Raw genomic sequence first — 16,502 nt, 5'->3', positions numbered from 1 at the left:
TCCTTAGCCCAATGGCCCATCTGATCAAGATCCCATTGTAGTCTGAGGTAACCTTCCTTTACTGACCAATTAACAGTAACAATGGGTCAGGTGACTGGAGGGTGGCTAATGTTGTGCCTTTGTTTAAGAAAGGTTGTAAGGAGAAATTAGGAACTATAGACTTGTGAGTCTGACTTTGGCTGTAGGTAAATTGTTGGATGTAATTATAAAAGATAGGATTTATGGACATTTAGAGAAGTAAAAATTGATTAGGTATAGTCAGCATAGTTTTGTGTGAGAAAAATCATCTCTCACAAACTTGATTAAGTTTTTTGAGGAAGTTATCAAAAAGTTTGATGATGGCAGAGCAGTAGATATTGTTTATTTGGATTTTAGCAAAGTCTTTGACAAGGTTCTACATGGTAGACTAATTAGTAAATTTAGGTCAAATGGGATTCAGGGTGAGCTTGCCATTTGGATACATAATTGACTTAATGGCCAGAGACAGTAATGGTGGAGGGTTGCTTTTTGGACTTGAGGCCTGTGACCAGCAGTGTTCCACAGGGATCAGTTCAGAGTTCTCTTTTGTTTTCATTTATATACATAATTTAGATGAGAATATAGAAGGCATGGTTAGTACATTTGCAGATGACATGAAAATTAGTGGCATAGTAGACAGTGAAGAAGGTTTTCTAAGATTACAAAAGGATCTTGATCAAATGGGTCAATCAGCTGACAATTGGCAGATGGAGATCAATTTAGATAAATGCCGGATATTGAATGGCACAACAAACAAAGATAGGGCTTATACAAGTAATGATAGGGCCTTAGGTAGTGTTGTGTAACAGAGGAACCCAAGGGTGCAGGCTCAAATTCTTTAAAGTTTGTGTCACATATAGACAGAGTGGTTAAAAAGGCATTTGACATGCTTGCCTTCAATGCCCAGTCCTTTCAGTATATGGAATGTTACATTGAGGTTGTACAGGGTATTGATGAAGCCTCTTCTGGAATATTGTGTCCAGTTCTAGTCTCGCTGTTATAGGAAGGCTGAATAGGGTTCAGAAGAGATTTACTAGGATGTTGCTGGATATGAAAGCTTTGAGTTAGAAACAAAGACTGCATAGGCTGGGGCTTCTTTCATGAAGAGTAGGAGGTTGAGAGGTAATCTCATAGAAGTTTACAAAATATTGAGAGGCATAGATAGAATTAATGGAAGTTGTCTTTTCCCTAAAATAGAAAATTTCAAGACTAGGGAGTATATTTTTAAGGTGAGAGGAGAGAATTAAAAAAGACATAAGAGGCAATTTTTTTTACCATAACTATAGGTGAGGTGTTTGATGACTGGAGGTTGGGTAATGTTGTACCTTTGTTCACATGTGGAATGAACTTCCTGACAAAGTAGTGCACGTGAGCACAATTACAACATTTAAAAGACATTTTGTGGATACATGAATAGGAAACGTTTGGAGGGATATGGGCCAGGAGCAGGCAAGTGGGTCTCATTTAGTTTGAGATTATGTTCGGCATGGACTGGTTGGACCGAAGGGTTTGTTTCTGTGCTATATGACTCTAGGACTCTATGGCACCAGTTTTGGCATTTTATGCAACTCCTGAGTTCACATTCAAATAATTTGTATAAATGACAAAAGTCAGTGGAGACAGCTCAGATCCTTGCGCACACCAGTGGTCACAGGCCTCCAGTCTGAAAATCAACCCTCCACCATCAGCTTTTGTCTCCTACCTTCGAGTCAATTTTGTATCCAAATGGCTAGTTCACTGTTCTGCCTTCATCAATCCCCTTTGTCACTTCTTCAAAAACCTCAAACAAGTTAGTGAGATATGATTTCACACGTGCAACGCCTCATTGACTATCCCTATTCAGTCCTCATTGTTCAACATTTTGTGAAGTACTTTGCACTTGTATCTTGTTGTAATATTTGTTTCATTTATACCAGCATGTGTACCAATGGAGCTACGCAATGCGAACGTAAGTAGCTTTCCATTCAGCCTTCAGATATTAGCTCGATACATGTGAAATGTCTATTTCTCTGTTTTGCTTTTCCTGTTGATTCTTCAGCATTAATATTAGCAGTTGCAGTAGTCTACTCAATGTTTTAAAAGAATGTGATCTACAGTTCAAACTCAGTATAAAAACACATTCTGTTGCCAATAATTAAATAACATTTACTTGCTCAAATGAGTAGATATTATTCCAGTGGATGTGCAGTTTGACTCTGAAATGGATAAGTGGAGTGCAGTGAGCCATGAGGCTCAGCAATTTCTCACTGGCACATCCCTTAGGTTCTCACTTTCTGTCTCCCTTATTTTTTGCATAAGGATGTTATAACACTTTCTTTTTAATGTCGTGAAACATTTCTGAATTTAGGAAATGTTAGAAAGTTAAATCCACATAACAATTATTTCACAGTTCTCTTCCTTCAAGATCTAAAGATGAAGTCCATCACAATCTGGAGCATTGTCAACTTATAATCCAACAATTTGCTTGGTCACATTTTTCCACTGTTGGTTATTTTCTAGAGTTCCTATCTCCTTTCCATTTCCTGATTGACAGTTCAGTCTAGGATGTTACTTGAATCCTCTATGGTGAAGGATGGTGGAAAATGCCTCCTCAGGTCATCTTCCATCTCTCTAGTTTCCATTATTAGATTCCTTGACTGTTTTCTATAGGATCAACAATCGCTTTGCTACCTGTTTGCATTTTTAAATATTTTATAGAAACTCTTACTATCTGTTCTTCTAATTCTATTTACTGTCTTCATAATAATAAATAACATTTAAAGAAAATTATTTCAAGTCTTTTCCTATTACTTACAAATTTATTGTAGCTGCAAAAGATCAGGTAATTTGAGTGGCAAGACAGAACAATACATGGAGTAATGAACAATCTATTTTCTTTCCAATTGATGTGTCATGAGGACCGACATTTTGAATGCTTAAATGGCAAGCATGAGGATATGACAATGGAGAGAGGATGTCAAATGATGAAATCTTCAAGATTGCAACCATCTACACACAGTCACATCTTTCACGGACTGTTTTCAGTAGTAAAACCTACTCTTACCCCGCTGACACTCTTGACCTGGGTACATTGAAGTCAATTATAATGTCACATTGCTTTAGTGACCAAGCTCAACTGGTTTAGTGAACTCATTTAGCATTAACTTCAGAACTGAATCTGTGTATTGAGTCACTCAATTTCCAACATGAAATACTCCTGTGTCAATTGTATCCCTCATCTACATAGTATTTACATATTTTATAATACCTTACTGTGAGCTTTATATACAAGGGTATGTTTGTTTTATGCATCTGAGAACTGAGTAACACTACTAAAAATTATCATTACTAGAATATGATTTGGTCTTTTTCAAGATATAATTTCAGTTACATTACACTCTAAACTTCTGCTATAAATTCTATGTCTTACGAGCTTATACTCCACAACCACCTGATGAAGGAGCAGCACTCTGAAAGCTAGTGCTTCCAAGTAAACCTGTTGCACTATGACCTGATATTATGTGATTTTTAACTTTATGATTAGAGTAGAACTGCAGAGTTATTTTAAGTCTGTTTATCACAACAGGGTTTACAACCATAACTGTGAGAACAACTGTGTCATCCACTTCAAGTCCACTTATATCATTGACAACAACACCTTCTTCAACAATACCAAGCACAGGTAAACAGTAAACCGTAGTTGTAAGGTAATATGACGGTTAGCAAGTAAAACGTTATTTTGTATACTTTAAGAGACAGGACCCAAATACAAATTTCCACTGCAATAAGGTGTTGAGGGAGTGCTACATTGTCAGCAGTCCTGAATTTTCAATGAGATTAAACCGAAGTCCCATCTATCTTCTCAGATATATGTAAAAGATCCCATTATACTCGTGATTTTCAAAACTTCTATCAGTTCTCCTCTTAGCCTTCTCTCTGAAATGAATTCTCCGAACCTCTCCAATCTATCCTAGTAACTGAAATTTCTCATTCCTGCATTGAGTACATTCCACAAGCTAATTCAAGTGGAAGGTTTTCTGAAATACAGCAACCTCATTGAGAACATGCATTACTCCCTTCAGGTTGATATTAAGCCCAATAAATGGTGAAGCATATGATGGAAGCTAAATGTTTCTCCTAGAAACAATATAACTGGTATCAGATTTCTTGTGAATGTTGATTGTTTAGAACCATTTTGAGATTTTGTGATTTTGAATATTATTCTTTTTTTGAATAGAAACAACAAGAGTGCCTCCAAGTACATCTGGCTCCACCAGTACTTCAACAACAGGTGTGTGATGGTTTCTATTGGGGGTGTAATAGCAAAGCCGTGGGTACAAGGCTGAGTGGTCAGCACTGCTACATCACAGCACCAGGAACCTGGGTTTGATTTGATCCTCAGGTGACTGTCTGTGTGGAGTTTGCACATTCTCCCTGTGTCTGTGTGGTTTCCTCCCCTATCCAAAGATGTGTCCACGGATGTGCAAGCTAGGTGGATTAGCCATGGAAAATGTTGGGAAAGGGAGTGGCTATGTGGTCTGGGAGAGATGCAGTTTGAAGGATCAGTGCAGACACAATTGGCCAAATGGCCTGTTGTCACACTGAAGGGATTCCATATGAAGGATCATCCTGAGCTTCTTGATAATGGAATTCTGTTCAGGTGGTCTTCTAGAAACTGAGTCAAGACAGGATCAAAGCCTGAGATTGATGTCTGAATTATTGACCAAATTTCAATAAGAATTGCTTCAGAAACAAACATGAAACCGGGATCTTCATATATGAGCATCCTTAAAGTGAGCTTCTGTATTCATAGTGAATGCAGCAAGCTTCAAATAAGTTGTTGGAGGGAATCCTCAGGGTCAGAATTTACTTGCATTTGGAAAGGCATAGACAGATTAGAGATAGTCAACATGGCTTTGTGCATCGAAATCGCATCTCACTAACTTCGTGGAGTCTTTTGAAGAAGTAATGAAGAGGATTGATGAGGACAGAGCAGTCAACGTGATCTAGAAGAACTTCTGTAAGACTTCGACAAGGTTCCTCATGGTAGACAGGTTATATCATGTGGAATAGAGGGACAAATAGCCATTTGGATACAGAATTAGCTTCAAGGTAAAGACAGCGGGTGGTGGTGGGACATGTTTCAGACTGAAAGCCTGTGACCGGTGGTCAGGTGCCACAAAGATTTGTGCCATACGTTTAAGGTGAGAGGAGAAAAAAGTTAAAAGGGACATAAGCAGCAACGTTTTCACACAGAGGGTGTGTGTAATGAGCTGCCAGAGGAAGTGGTGGAGACTGGTACAATTACAACATTTGAAAGGCATCTGGATGGGTATATGAATAGAAAAGGTTTAGAGGGAGCTGGGTCAAATGCTGACAAATGTAATAGATTAGTTTTGGATATCTGGCTGACATGGATGATTTGGGCTAAAGGGCCTGTTTCTGTGCTGTAAATCTCTATGACTCTTTGACTCCAAGTAATGAAATTATACAATGAAATTTGCACACAAGCAATGCTATCTTATCTTGGACTTTACTCTGAATCATTTAATCTGTAAGTTTTCAATGAAGCTCTGGATTTGCTGGAAAACTCTGGTCATTGAATAACTAGAAGGATGACCTACGAGTCTCCGAAATATTGGTGCTTCCACATTTCAATGGAAGGTACTATTGAGAAGTAAAGCAATGTCTTCTTGTCTAAAATTCCATTTCAAACCACACCAGTATTTCAAGTGTCATCATATTCTTGAAAACAAAGTTATATTGGTGAAATTCACTGTCTCAAAGCTAGTCAATGGTTCAAAGAAGGCACAGAATCTCTGTTCTTGGAAAATCAAGCTCATGTTTTGACAATGCTTGTTCCTTCTGATTGTGGAATATACCACCTATTTTGTTGAGGACACATACCATGCTTTATCAGCTCTAGCCACAAATGTCAAGCCTGTTGGTCGTCTTTAGTTTGGTTTGTGCATGATCTGGAGGTGCTGTTTCAGGAGGAACAAACAGCCCCAAATCACAATGGAACACACTGACTGGAAGTTCATTTGTTTTCTTTTAGAAGAAACCACTTCAACAACAGTATACACCACGACAGCACCGTCAACGTCCAGCTCCACAACTGGTGAGAGAAGCTTTAATTTATTTAACAGAAAGTATTCGGCAAACAGAATCACTTCTCTCAGTATTAGTTCAATTCTTTGCAGAATTGAGATATTTCACCTGTCTCTTTTCTCGTGGTGTATTTGACATTCATATTTATTCATTTCTGTAATATACCTGACGCGAATCCTATCCTCCTTTCATTCTGAAAAAGAATAAATATTCTTTTGGAATTGAATCAAAATGTTGTGACCTTCAAATTTCCTTCATATTTCAGAACAAACATCCATCATAGTCTCACCAACAACCACTGGCTCCACAACTGGTGAGTAATGATGAATTCTATTAACAGTTGCAAGGTCTTAGATACAAGTGAATTGATGGAGTCTTCAGCTCTTCTTCAGTCAATGATCTTCCAGGAACTTATTTAAATCTGCAACAGGAGGGTATTTTGAACATAAAAGGTCAATAGACTTTTACAAAATGACAGAACGGTTCTGATGCCAATCTTCCCATTGACGCGATTCAGCTTCTCCAAATATTGAACATTGAGGCCATTGTGATGCCATTCCAATTAGTGCTATACATTGTTTCTATTCAAAGAATCATTTAATAAAATTTGATGCCTGGACTCAAACTGGCTGCACCAGACATCAAGGTTGAAAAGTCCAGTGGCAAACTATGTCATTATGTAATTTGTTTTTTCTCACCTCACATTTGACACTTTGTAACTCATATTACATCTGTGCCCTACTGTCCTTGACGCTTCTGCAAGCAGAAACAATTTCTTTACCTATGACAGGGACATTCATTTATTTGCAGAGCTGGAGAATGATGCTTTAGTTGGATACTTACTGATTGGGCATCTGTGGAATGTGTTTTGAACTTCTTTCACACCTTCTTTCATCATTTGTGCATTCCCTCCAGAATGGTGTGAAATCACTCTCAGTAGTCTTGGTTCAATATATATCTATGGATTGTGACTGCATTTCCTTTACTCCAATAGAAACCACAACAACACCAGAGACGACCAGCACCGCCAGTTCCAGTGCCAGCTCCACAACCGGTGAGTCAACTCCTTTTGCATCTAACATGAGAAAACAATTTGAAGAAAGAAACTACAAAACTTCAGAACAGGGACATTCCTTTGTCATTCCCCGTCCATGATCCACATTCTGTCTTCTGAAAATGTGCTGAGGACATCAATAGAACCTCAATTTAGTCAGATCGTCAACTCTTTGATAAAGAAACGACAACAATGGGTCTGTTGGCTGATAAATTAGATTGGACTTTTGCTCACACTCTGCCTGATTGAAAAATATCTCTCACGTTCAGTGGAAGATGAGTAGGGTGCTCCTTCAGGATGTCAAAACTTCTGTAATGGATTTTCTGTCTGGTTTGAGTGTGCAAAAAGTGATTGGTACAATTCCTATTCTATAATTGTGACCACACCTCAAAAACAATTCCCTTTCTGCAATGTCTTAGCTTATGTCAGGTGTCTGGTCATTCTAATGCTTTTAATGTTTTCTGTTTGCACTCTTCATTTCAATGCCAGAATACTTGTTGAGTCTGCCTCTCCTCTCAATTCTGTCCCACATGGAATTGGATGTATTTGTTATTGATTCTTTTGTTTGTCCTTCAGAAGAATCAACTTCAAGCAGAGCAGCAAACAGCCCCCACCTTTTCTTCCACTACATCGATGACTGCTCCCACAAGGAGTTGAGCAGTTCAAAACTTTACCAACACATTCCACCCAGGCCTTAAATTCATATGGACCATCTCTGACACCTCCCTCCCCTTCCTGGTCCTCTCCATTTCCATTAACAACAACTGACTCAACACCGACATTTTTTACAAACCCGCCAACTCCCACAGCTACCTGAATTACACATCCTCCCAGCCTATCTCCTGCAAAAATGCTATTCTATATTCCCAATTCCTCCACCTCCACCATATCTGCTCCCAGGAGGACCAATTCCTCCACAGAATACACCAGACACCCCACCAGCCTCCGCATAAATCACATCATCCGCCGACCTTTCTGCCACTTACAAATGGACCCCCTTACAGGGATATATTTCCTTCCCCACTCTTCTTCACTTTCCACAAAGACCATTCCCTCCTTCCTGGCACCCTCTCCTGCCAACGCAGGAATTGCAAAACCTGTGCCCACGCCTCCTCTCTCACTGCCATTCAAGGCCCCAAAGGAGCCTTCCACATCCATCAAAGTTTCACCTGCACTTCCACAAATGTCATTTATTGTATCTGTTGCTCCCAATGCAGTCTCCTTTACATTGGAGAAACTGGACGCATTCTCTCAGAATGAGAACATCTCCGGGACACCCGCAACAATCAATCCCACCACCCCATAGACGAACATTTCAACTCCTCCTTCACCACCACTCCCTCACCACCTGACGTCTGGAGGAAGAACACCTCATTTTCCGCCTCGTAACCCTTCAACCCCAGGGCATCAATGTGGACTTCACCAGCTTCCTCATTTCCCCATCCCCACCTTACCCCAGTTCCAAACTTCCAGTTCAGCACCATCCTCATGACCTGTCCCACTGTTAATCTTCCTTCCCTCTTATCCACTCCACCCTCCTCTCTGACCTATCACCTTCATCCTCACCTCCATCCACCTGTTGCACTCTTAGCTTCCTTCTCCCCAGCCCCAGCCCCTCCCATTTATCTCTCCACTCCCGAGGCTTCCAGTCTCATTCCTGATGAAGGGCTTCTGCCCAAAATATTGATTTTCCTGCTCCTCGGATGCTGCCTGACTTGCTGTGCATTTCCAGCACCATTCTAATCTTGACATAATTCCTGAGACAACTGGTAGTTCCCCAACCAGTGAGTGACACCTGCAGTAAATATAATTTGCAATTTTGTTACAAGTGGAACTATTTCTGAATGTCAGCTGCCTTATTATGAATGCATACTATTGCTATCCGCTTAATATTTGGCTCACATCATTGTGAAGAATCTGATGTGGTCCAAGTATTCTCTTAGTTCCATCGCAATTTGTGTTCAGATTGGCTTTTGGTAAATGTTGATTAAAGCTTGCTTCGGAATCAAATTGAGGTTTTGTGGGTTTGGAATAGTGTTTTTCTTCCGATATCAACAACATCAATACCCCCAACTGTACACTAATACTTCAACAACAGGTGGGCGACATTTTCCATTGGGTATAATAGCAACGAATTGAACCTTCGGATCAACTTGAGCTCATTGTGATTGAAATTGTGTTCATTTGGTCTTGGTCATGGTTGACACCTGAGATTGTTGGTCTAAGATGTGGACGAAATCTCAATATGAATTATTATTTCAGAATCAAACATGAAAGTACTATCTTCCTTTATGAACTTCTTTGAAGTCAGCCTCTTACTGAATTACTTGTATTCTTACTGAATGTAACAAGCTTCAAATAAGTCATGAAAAGGTGCAATGAAATTTATACACAGCCAACGATATTGCACCTTAGATCTCATTGGGAACCACTTATATGTATGTACTGATGAACTACGATATGAAGGTGCTGGTGTTGAACAAGGGCAGAAGTCAGATGACAACAGATTATGGTCCAACTGGTTTACTTGAAGTCACAAGTATTTGGAATGACGTGTGTTTGTCAGTGAACTGACAAAGGGGCGGCACTCTAAAAGCTTCGTATTTCAAATAAACCTGTTGAACTATAACCTTAAAAATCATACAACACCAGGTTATAGTCCAACAGGTTTAATTGGAAGAACACCAGCTTTCGGAGCGACGCTCCTTCATCGGCTCCAAATCAGAACTATAACCTGGTGTCATCTGACCTCTGACCATGATGAGCGACAGTGAAGCTGTGAGTTAAATAGAAATCTCCTGTCATTATAGAACTTAAAATCTGACATCTGAGTATCCTAGTATTGGTGTTTGCGACTTTTGAGAATTAAAGCATTACCCTCTTGCCTAACTTTCCATTTGGCAATAGTATTTGAAGTGCCAGCATATTGTAGAGAAAAAAGGGTGTTGCTGAGTTTCAGTACCTCAAATGTATTTAACAACTGAGAAAAGCAATTTCACACTCTGCTTGAATGTATACAATTAGGCTTATTATTTGGAAAGCTTGGTAGTTCTGATTGTGGAGTACACCACCTATTTTATTGTTGGGCACAGCTATTATTTATTAGATGTAGTAAGAATTTTCAAACCTGTTGATCATTGTAATTTATCTTCTGCGTGATCCAAAGGGACTGCTTGCACAGGCACATTGTGTTCCAAATAAGAATGGAACATATTGATTGGAATTTCAATTGTTTTCCTTCAGAAGATACCACTCAAAAACAGTATACACCAACATCTACTTCCAGTTCCACAAATGATCACTGAAACCTTAGTTTATTGAGCATAAATATTTTGCAAACAAAATCACTTCTCACAGCTTTAGTTCAATTCTTTTGATAATTGAGATATTTCATCTATCTCTTTTCCAGTGGTAAATTTGACATACATATTTTATTCATTTATTTCCGTACATATGACGGGAATCTTATCCTCCTATTGTTCTAAAGAACAATAAATATCCTTTTGGAATTGAATTAAAGTGTTGTGCCCTTCAATTTCTCCAATATTTCAGAACAAACCTCCACAACAATCTCACCAACAACGACTGGCTCAACCACTGGCTCCACAACTGGTGAGTGATGATGAATTTTATTAAGGACTGCAAGGACTTAGATACAAGTGAATTGATGGAATCTTGAATTCTTCTTCAGTCAAAGTCTATTCCCACAGTCTTCCAGAATCCTGTTCTATTCCTACAAGGGGAGAGTAATCTGAGCATAAAAGGTCAATGCACTTCAATGCAATGACAAAATGTTTCTGCAATAGACATTTATCAACCTTTCCATTGAATCACTTCAGCTTCTCCAACTATTAAACATTGAGGCCATTGTATTGCTGTTCCGCTTAGCACTGCAGATTGTTTCGAATCAAACAATCATGTAATGCAGAATGATGCCTAGAATCAAATTGTCTGCACCAATCTTAGATGCTGTAATGTCCAGTAACAAAGCATAAAGTATGTCATTATGTTATTTTTCTTTAGCTCACATTAGAGACTTTGCAACTCACATTACATCCATGTCCTACTGTCCTTGATGCTTTTACAAGAAGAAACAATGTCTTGACCTCCTCACATGCACACATTTGCTGGAGAGCTGGACAATGATGTTTTACACAAATTATGATATAGCAGGATACTTACTGATTGGGCATCTGATGAAATAAACTTTCATTGCTTGACACATTCTCTCATCATCTGTGGTTTCCCTCTGAATTGCTATTAAACTGCTCTCATTGGTCTTGATTCAACATATGTTTATGGATTGTGATGACATTTTGTTTATTCCATCAGAAACCACAACAACATCAGTGACAACTACCACAGCCAGTTCTACTGCCAGCTCCACAACTGGTGAGTCAGGTCCGTTTGCATTATACATGAGCAAACAATTTGAAGCACAAACTTGAAACATTGAAACAGGGAAATTCCTTTGTCATTCCCAGTCCAGAATCCACATTCTGTCTCCAGAAAATGTTGTGCTGAGGACTTCAGTGGAGGCTCATGCATTCAATTTAGTCAAATCATCAACTCTTTGATAAAGAAAGGAAAACAATGGGTCTGTTGGTTGATAAGTTAGATGGGACCTTTCCCCACACTCTCTGCTTGGGTGACAAATCCCTCTCAGTTTCATCGGAAAATGAGAAGGGTCCTGCCCGACATTACCACGCGGTCTGTATACTTGAGATAAAAGTTCTAAGATTGATTTTCTGACTGTGCAAAAATATCAGGGCACAATTCATTTTCTCCAATAGTGAACACACATCAAAAACAATTCTCTTTCTGGAAAGTTCTTTGGCTCATATCAGGTGTCTGGTCAAGGTAACACTTCTAATTAGATTAGATTAGATTAGATTAGATTAGATTAGATTAGATTAGATTAGATTAGATTACAGTGTAGAAACAGGCCCTTCGGCCCAACAAGTCCACACCGACCCGCCGAAGCGAAACCCACCCATACCCCTACATTTACCCTTTACCTAACACTACGGGCAATTTAGTATGGCCAATTCACCTGACCCTGCACATCTTTGTGATGTGGGAGGAAACCGGAGCACCCGGAGGAAACCCACGCAGACACGGGGAGAACGTGCAAACTCCACACAGTCAGTCGCCTGAGGCGGGAACTGAACCTGGGTCTCTGGCGCTGTGAGGCAGCAGTGCTAACCACTGTGCCACCGTGCCGCCCACAATATTATCCGTTTGCACATCTGTTACAATGACAGATGACGTGTCCCCTCTCAATACTGTCCCATGTGGCATTGGATGTATTGGTTGTTGATTTTTTTTGTTTCTCCCTCAGAAGAATCAACTACTACAACAGGGACAAGCCCGACAACTGAGACGACTGGCAGCTCCACAGCCAGTGAGTGTCATCTGCATTGAATACAATTCACAAGTTTGTTACAAGTGGAATGCTTTCTGAATTTCAGCATCCTCACTGAGGATGCTTATTAATGCCAACAGCTTGATCTTCAGCACAATTCATTGTGAAGAATCTGATGGCATCTAGATGTTTCTATCAGATTGGTTTCGGGTGAATGTTGCTTCGGAATCATTTTGAGGTTTTGTGGTTTTGAATATTATGCATGTCCTTTTTCAATAACAACAACCACATCTGTTCCTCCAACTACACCTGGCTACACAAGTACTTCCACATCAGGTGAGTGATGGTTTCTATTGGATAAAATAGCAATTTCTTGGACAGTAGTAGCATCACCTTCAGCTTCCTGACAGTGAAAGTCTATTCATTTGGAATTACTGAAACTGAGTAAAGACTTGATAGAGATCAGAGACTGATGTGTCACTTCATCCCCACATCTCGATAAAATTACTTCAGAAACAAACAGTGAAACAGGGATCTTCTTATATGAGTGTCCTTGAAGTCAGCCTCTGTAGTCTTAAGGAATGCAGTAACCTTCAAATAAGTGATGAACTAATGCAATGAATTTGCACATAGTCAATGCCATGACATTTTGGACTTCACTCTGAACCATTTAATCTGTTTTCATGAGTGTCAGTGAAGCTGTGGATTTGCTGGAAAACTCCAGTCACTGAATAACTGAAAGCATGAACTTTAGGTCTCTTAATATTGGTGCCTCCACCTTTCAGTGGAAGCCACTATTGAGAAGTAAAGCAATGTTTTCTTGTCTAAAATCTCCTATCATTTAATACCTGAAAGCATGATTTTTGGATATACTTGTCCTGGCGCATCCACTTTTGAGTGCATGCTGCTACTGAGAAGTGAAGGATGGTCTTTTGTCTAAAAGTCAATTTGCTTCAAAGCCTACCCTAGAATTTGAAGTGACATCATATTCCTCAAAAAATGTTGCTGACAAGTTTCAGTGCCTCAAATCCAGTTAATGACAGAAGTAAGGCACAATCTCTCTGATCTTAACTTGGAAAATCAAAGCTCATTTTTCAGAATGCTTGTTACTTCTGATTGTAGAAAAGGCCATCTATCTTATTGTGGAAACACACCATGTTTTATCACCTCTCATCACAAATGTCAAGCCTGTTGGTCATCTTTAGTTTGGTTTGTACATGATCTGGAGGTGCTGTTTCAGGAGGAACAAACAGCCCCAAATCACAATGGAACACACTGACTGGAAGTTCATTTGTTTTCTTTTAGAAGAAACCACTTCAACAACAGTATACACCACGACAGCACCGTCAACGTCCAGCTCCGCAACTGGTGAGAGAAGCTTTAATTTATTCAACAGAAAGTATTCAGCAAACAGAATCACTTCTCTCAGTATTAGTCCAATCCTTTGCAGAGTACATCTATTTCACCTGTCTCTTTTCTCGTGATGTATTTAACATATATATTTATTCATTTCTGCAATGTACCTGTCGCGAAGCCTATTCTCCTATCATTCTGAAAATAAATTAATACTCTTTTGGAATTGAATCAAAGTATTGTGACCCTCAAATTTCCTTCATATTTCAGAAAAGACCTCCACAACAGTCTCACCAATAATTACTGGCTCAACCACTGGCTCCACAACTGGTGAGTAATGATAAACACTATTCAGAATTGCAAGCCCATAGATACAAGCGAATTGATGGAACCTTCAGCTCCTGAGCACTCAAAGTCTGCTCCCGCCATCTACTGGAATCCTGTTCTATTCCTACAAGAGGAGAATAACGTGAGCATAAAAGGCCAACGCACTTCGACACTGACAAAATGTTTCTGATGCAAACATTTGTCAATCTTCCCATTGGATCTCTTCGGGTTCTCCAGATATTAAACATTGAGGCTGTAGTACTGCCATTCCACTTTGCGCTGCACATTGTTTCTATGCCTGGGATCAAATTGGCTCACGAAACTTTGAGGTGGCTACTTCCAGTGGCAAATTATGCCATTATGTTAAATTGATTTTCCACACCACACATTTGACACTTTCCAACTCACAGTACATCTGAGTCTTACTGCTCTTGATACGTCTGCAAGCAGAAACAATGTCTTGGCCTACCACAGGAACACTCATTTGTTGGAGAGCTGGAGAAAGATGCTTTACATAAATTATGATAAAGCAGGATATTTATTGACTGGGCATCTGTGGAGAAAGATTTAAAACGTTTTACACATCCTCTCATCATTTGTTCAATCTCTCCAGATTGCTGTTAAATCGCTCTCGTGAGCCTTGTTACAATATTTGTATCTGGATTGTGATTACATTTTGTTTACTCTAACAGAAACCACAACAACATCAGTGACGACCACCACAGCCAGTTCTACTGTCAGCTCCACAACTGGGGAGTCAGGTCCTTTTACACTAAACATGAGAAAACAATTTAAAGCAAGAACCTAAATAACATCGGAACAAGGAAACCCCTTTGTCATTCCCAGTCCATGATCCACATTCTGTCTTCAGAAAATGTTGTGTTAAAGACTTCAGTGGAGACTCGTGTATTCAATTTAGTCAGATCGTCAAGCTTTTGATAAAGAAAGGACAACAATGGGTCTGTTGGCTGATAAATTACATTGGACCTTTGCCCACACTTGATTGACAAATACCTCTCACGCTCATTGAAAGATGAGAAGGGTCCTTGCCCACGACGTGAAACTATCTGTATACCTGATCCAACATTTCTGAGATTGATTTTCTGACTGTGCAAAAACAGCAGGGCACAATTTGTTTTCTCCAACAGTGACCATATCTCACAAACAATTCCCTTTCTGCAAAGTCATTTTGCACATATCAGGTTTCTGGTCAATGTAATACTCTTAATACTTGTCCTCTCTCAATACTGTCCCATGTGGCATTGAATGTATTGATTGTTGATTCATTTGTTTCTCCTTCAGAAGAATCAACTACTACAACAGGGACAAGCCCGACAACTGAGACGACTGGCAGCTCCACAGCCAGTGAGTGACATCTGCATTGAATACAATTCACAATTTTGTTGCAAGTGGAATGCTTTCTGAATTTCAGCATCCTCACTGAGAATGCTTATTAATGCCATCAGCTTGATCTACAGCACAATCCGTTGTGAAGAATCTGATGTTAACTAGATATTTCTCCTAGTTCCATCACGTTTTGTCAGATTGGTTTCAGGGAATGTTGCTTCGGAATCATTTTGAGGTTGTGTTTTTGAGTATTATTCATGTTCTTTTCAATAGTAACAACAACAACAACTGTTCCTCCAACTACACCTGGCTTCACCAGTACTTCCACACCAGGTGAGTGATGGTTTCTGTTGATTAACATAGCAATGCCTTGGCTATCAATGGTATCACCTTGAGCTTCCTGACAGTGCAAACCTATTCAATTGGAATTACAAAAACTGAGTAAAGACTTGGTTGAGATCAGAGACTGATGTGTCACTTCCTCACCAAAGCTCGATAAGAATTATTTCATAAATAAACAATGAAACAGGGATCTTCTTATATGAGCATTCTTGAAGTCAGCCTCTGTAGTCTTAACAAATGCAGTGACCTTCAAATAAGTGATGAAATAATGCAATGAAGTTTGCACACATATAATGCCATTTTCTGGAAATCTCCAATCATTGCATAACTGAAGCTATCACCTATGTGTCTTCTAAAATTGGTGTCTCCATGTTTCAATGGAAAGTGTTCAGCCTCTCCCGATAGCTCAAATCCTCCAACATTGGCAACATCCTTGTAAATCTTTTCTGAACCCTTGCAAGTTTCACAACATCTTTCCGATAGGAAGGAGACCAGAATTGCACGGAATATTCCAACAGTTACCGAACCAATGTCCTGTACAGCCGCAACATGACTTCCCAACTCCTGTACTCAATACCCTGTATTCCTGATGAAGGGCTTTTGCCC

The 16,502-nt window shown here is 39.5% G+C and overlaps 1 protein-coding gene across 1 annotated transcript in view; it reads left to right on the top strand.

The window, feature by feature from the left end:
* Nucleotides 1–16,502, top strand: part of LOC122561447 (mucin-19-like) — a 75,398-nt gene that overhangs the window by 46,101 nt on the left and 12,795 nt on the right. Inside the window, exons 21-32 of the mRNA XM_043713190.1 lie at nucleotides 1,935–1,966; nucleotides 3,584–3,679; nucleotides 4,235–4,288; nucleotides 6,056–6,118; nucleotides 6,374–6,421; nucleotides 7,103–7,162; nucleotides 11,495–11,554; nucleotides 12,504–12,566; nucleotides 13,833–13,895; nucleotides 14,151–14,210; nucleotides 15,510–15,572; nucleotides 15,828–15,887. Coding sequence (XP_043569125.1) covers nucleotides 1,935–1,966; nucleotides 3,584–3,679; nucleotides 4,235–4,288; nucleotides 6,056–6,118; nucleotides 6,374–6,421; nucleotides 7,103–7,162; nucleotides 11,495–11,554; nucleotides 12,504–12,566; nucleotides 13,833–13,895; nucleotides 14,151–14,210; nucleotides 15,510–15,572; nucleotides 15,828–15,887 — 722 coding nt within the window. The remainder of the gene's footprint in view (nucleotides 1–1,934; nucleotides 1,967–3,583; nucleotides 3,680–4,234; nucleotides 4,289–6,055; nucleotides 6,119–6,373; nucleotides 6,422–7,102; nucleotides 7,163–11,494; nucleotides 11,555–12,503; nucleotides 12,567–13,832; nucleotides 13,896–14,150; nucleotides 14,211–15,509; nucleotides 15,573–15,827; nucleotides 15,888–16,502) is intronic.

The sequence above is a fragment of the Chiloscyllium plagiosum genome, chromosome 23 (assembly GCF_004010195.1).
Source record: "Chiloscyllium plagiosum isolate BGI_BamShark_2017 chromosome 23, ASM401019v2, whole genome shotgun sequence".
NCBI lineage: Eukaryota > Metazoa > Chordata > Chondrichthyes > Orectolobiformes > Hemiscylliidae > Chiloscyllium > Chiloscyllium plagiosum.
This window is presented reverse-complemented; position numbering and strand designations above follow the sequence as displayed.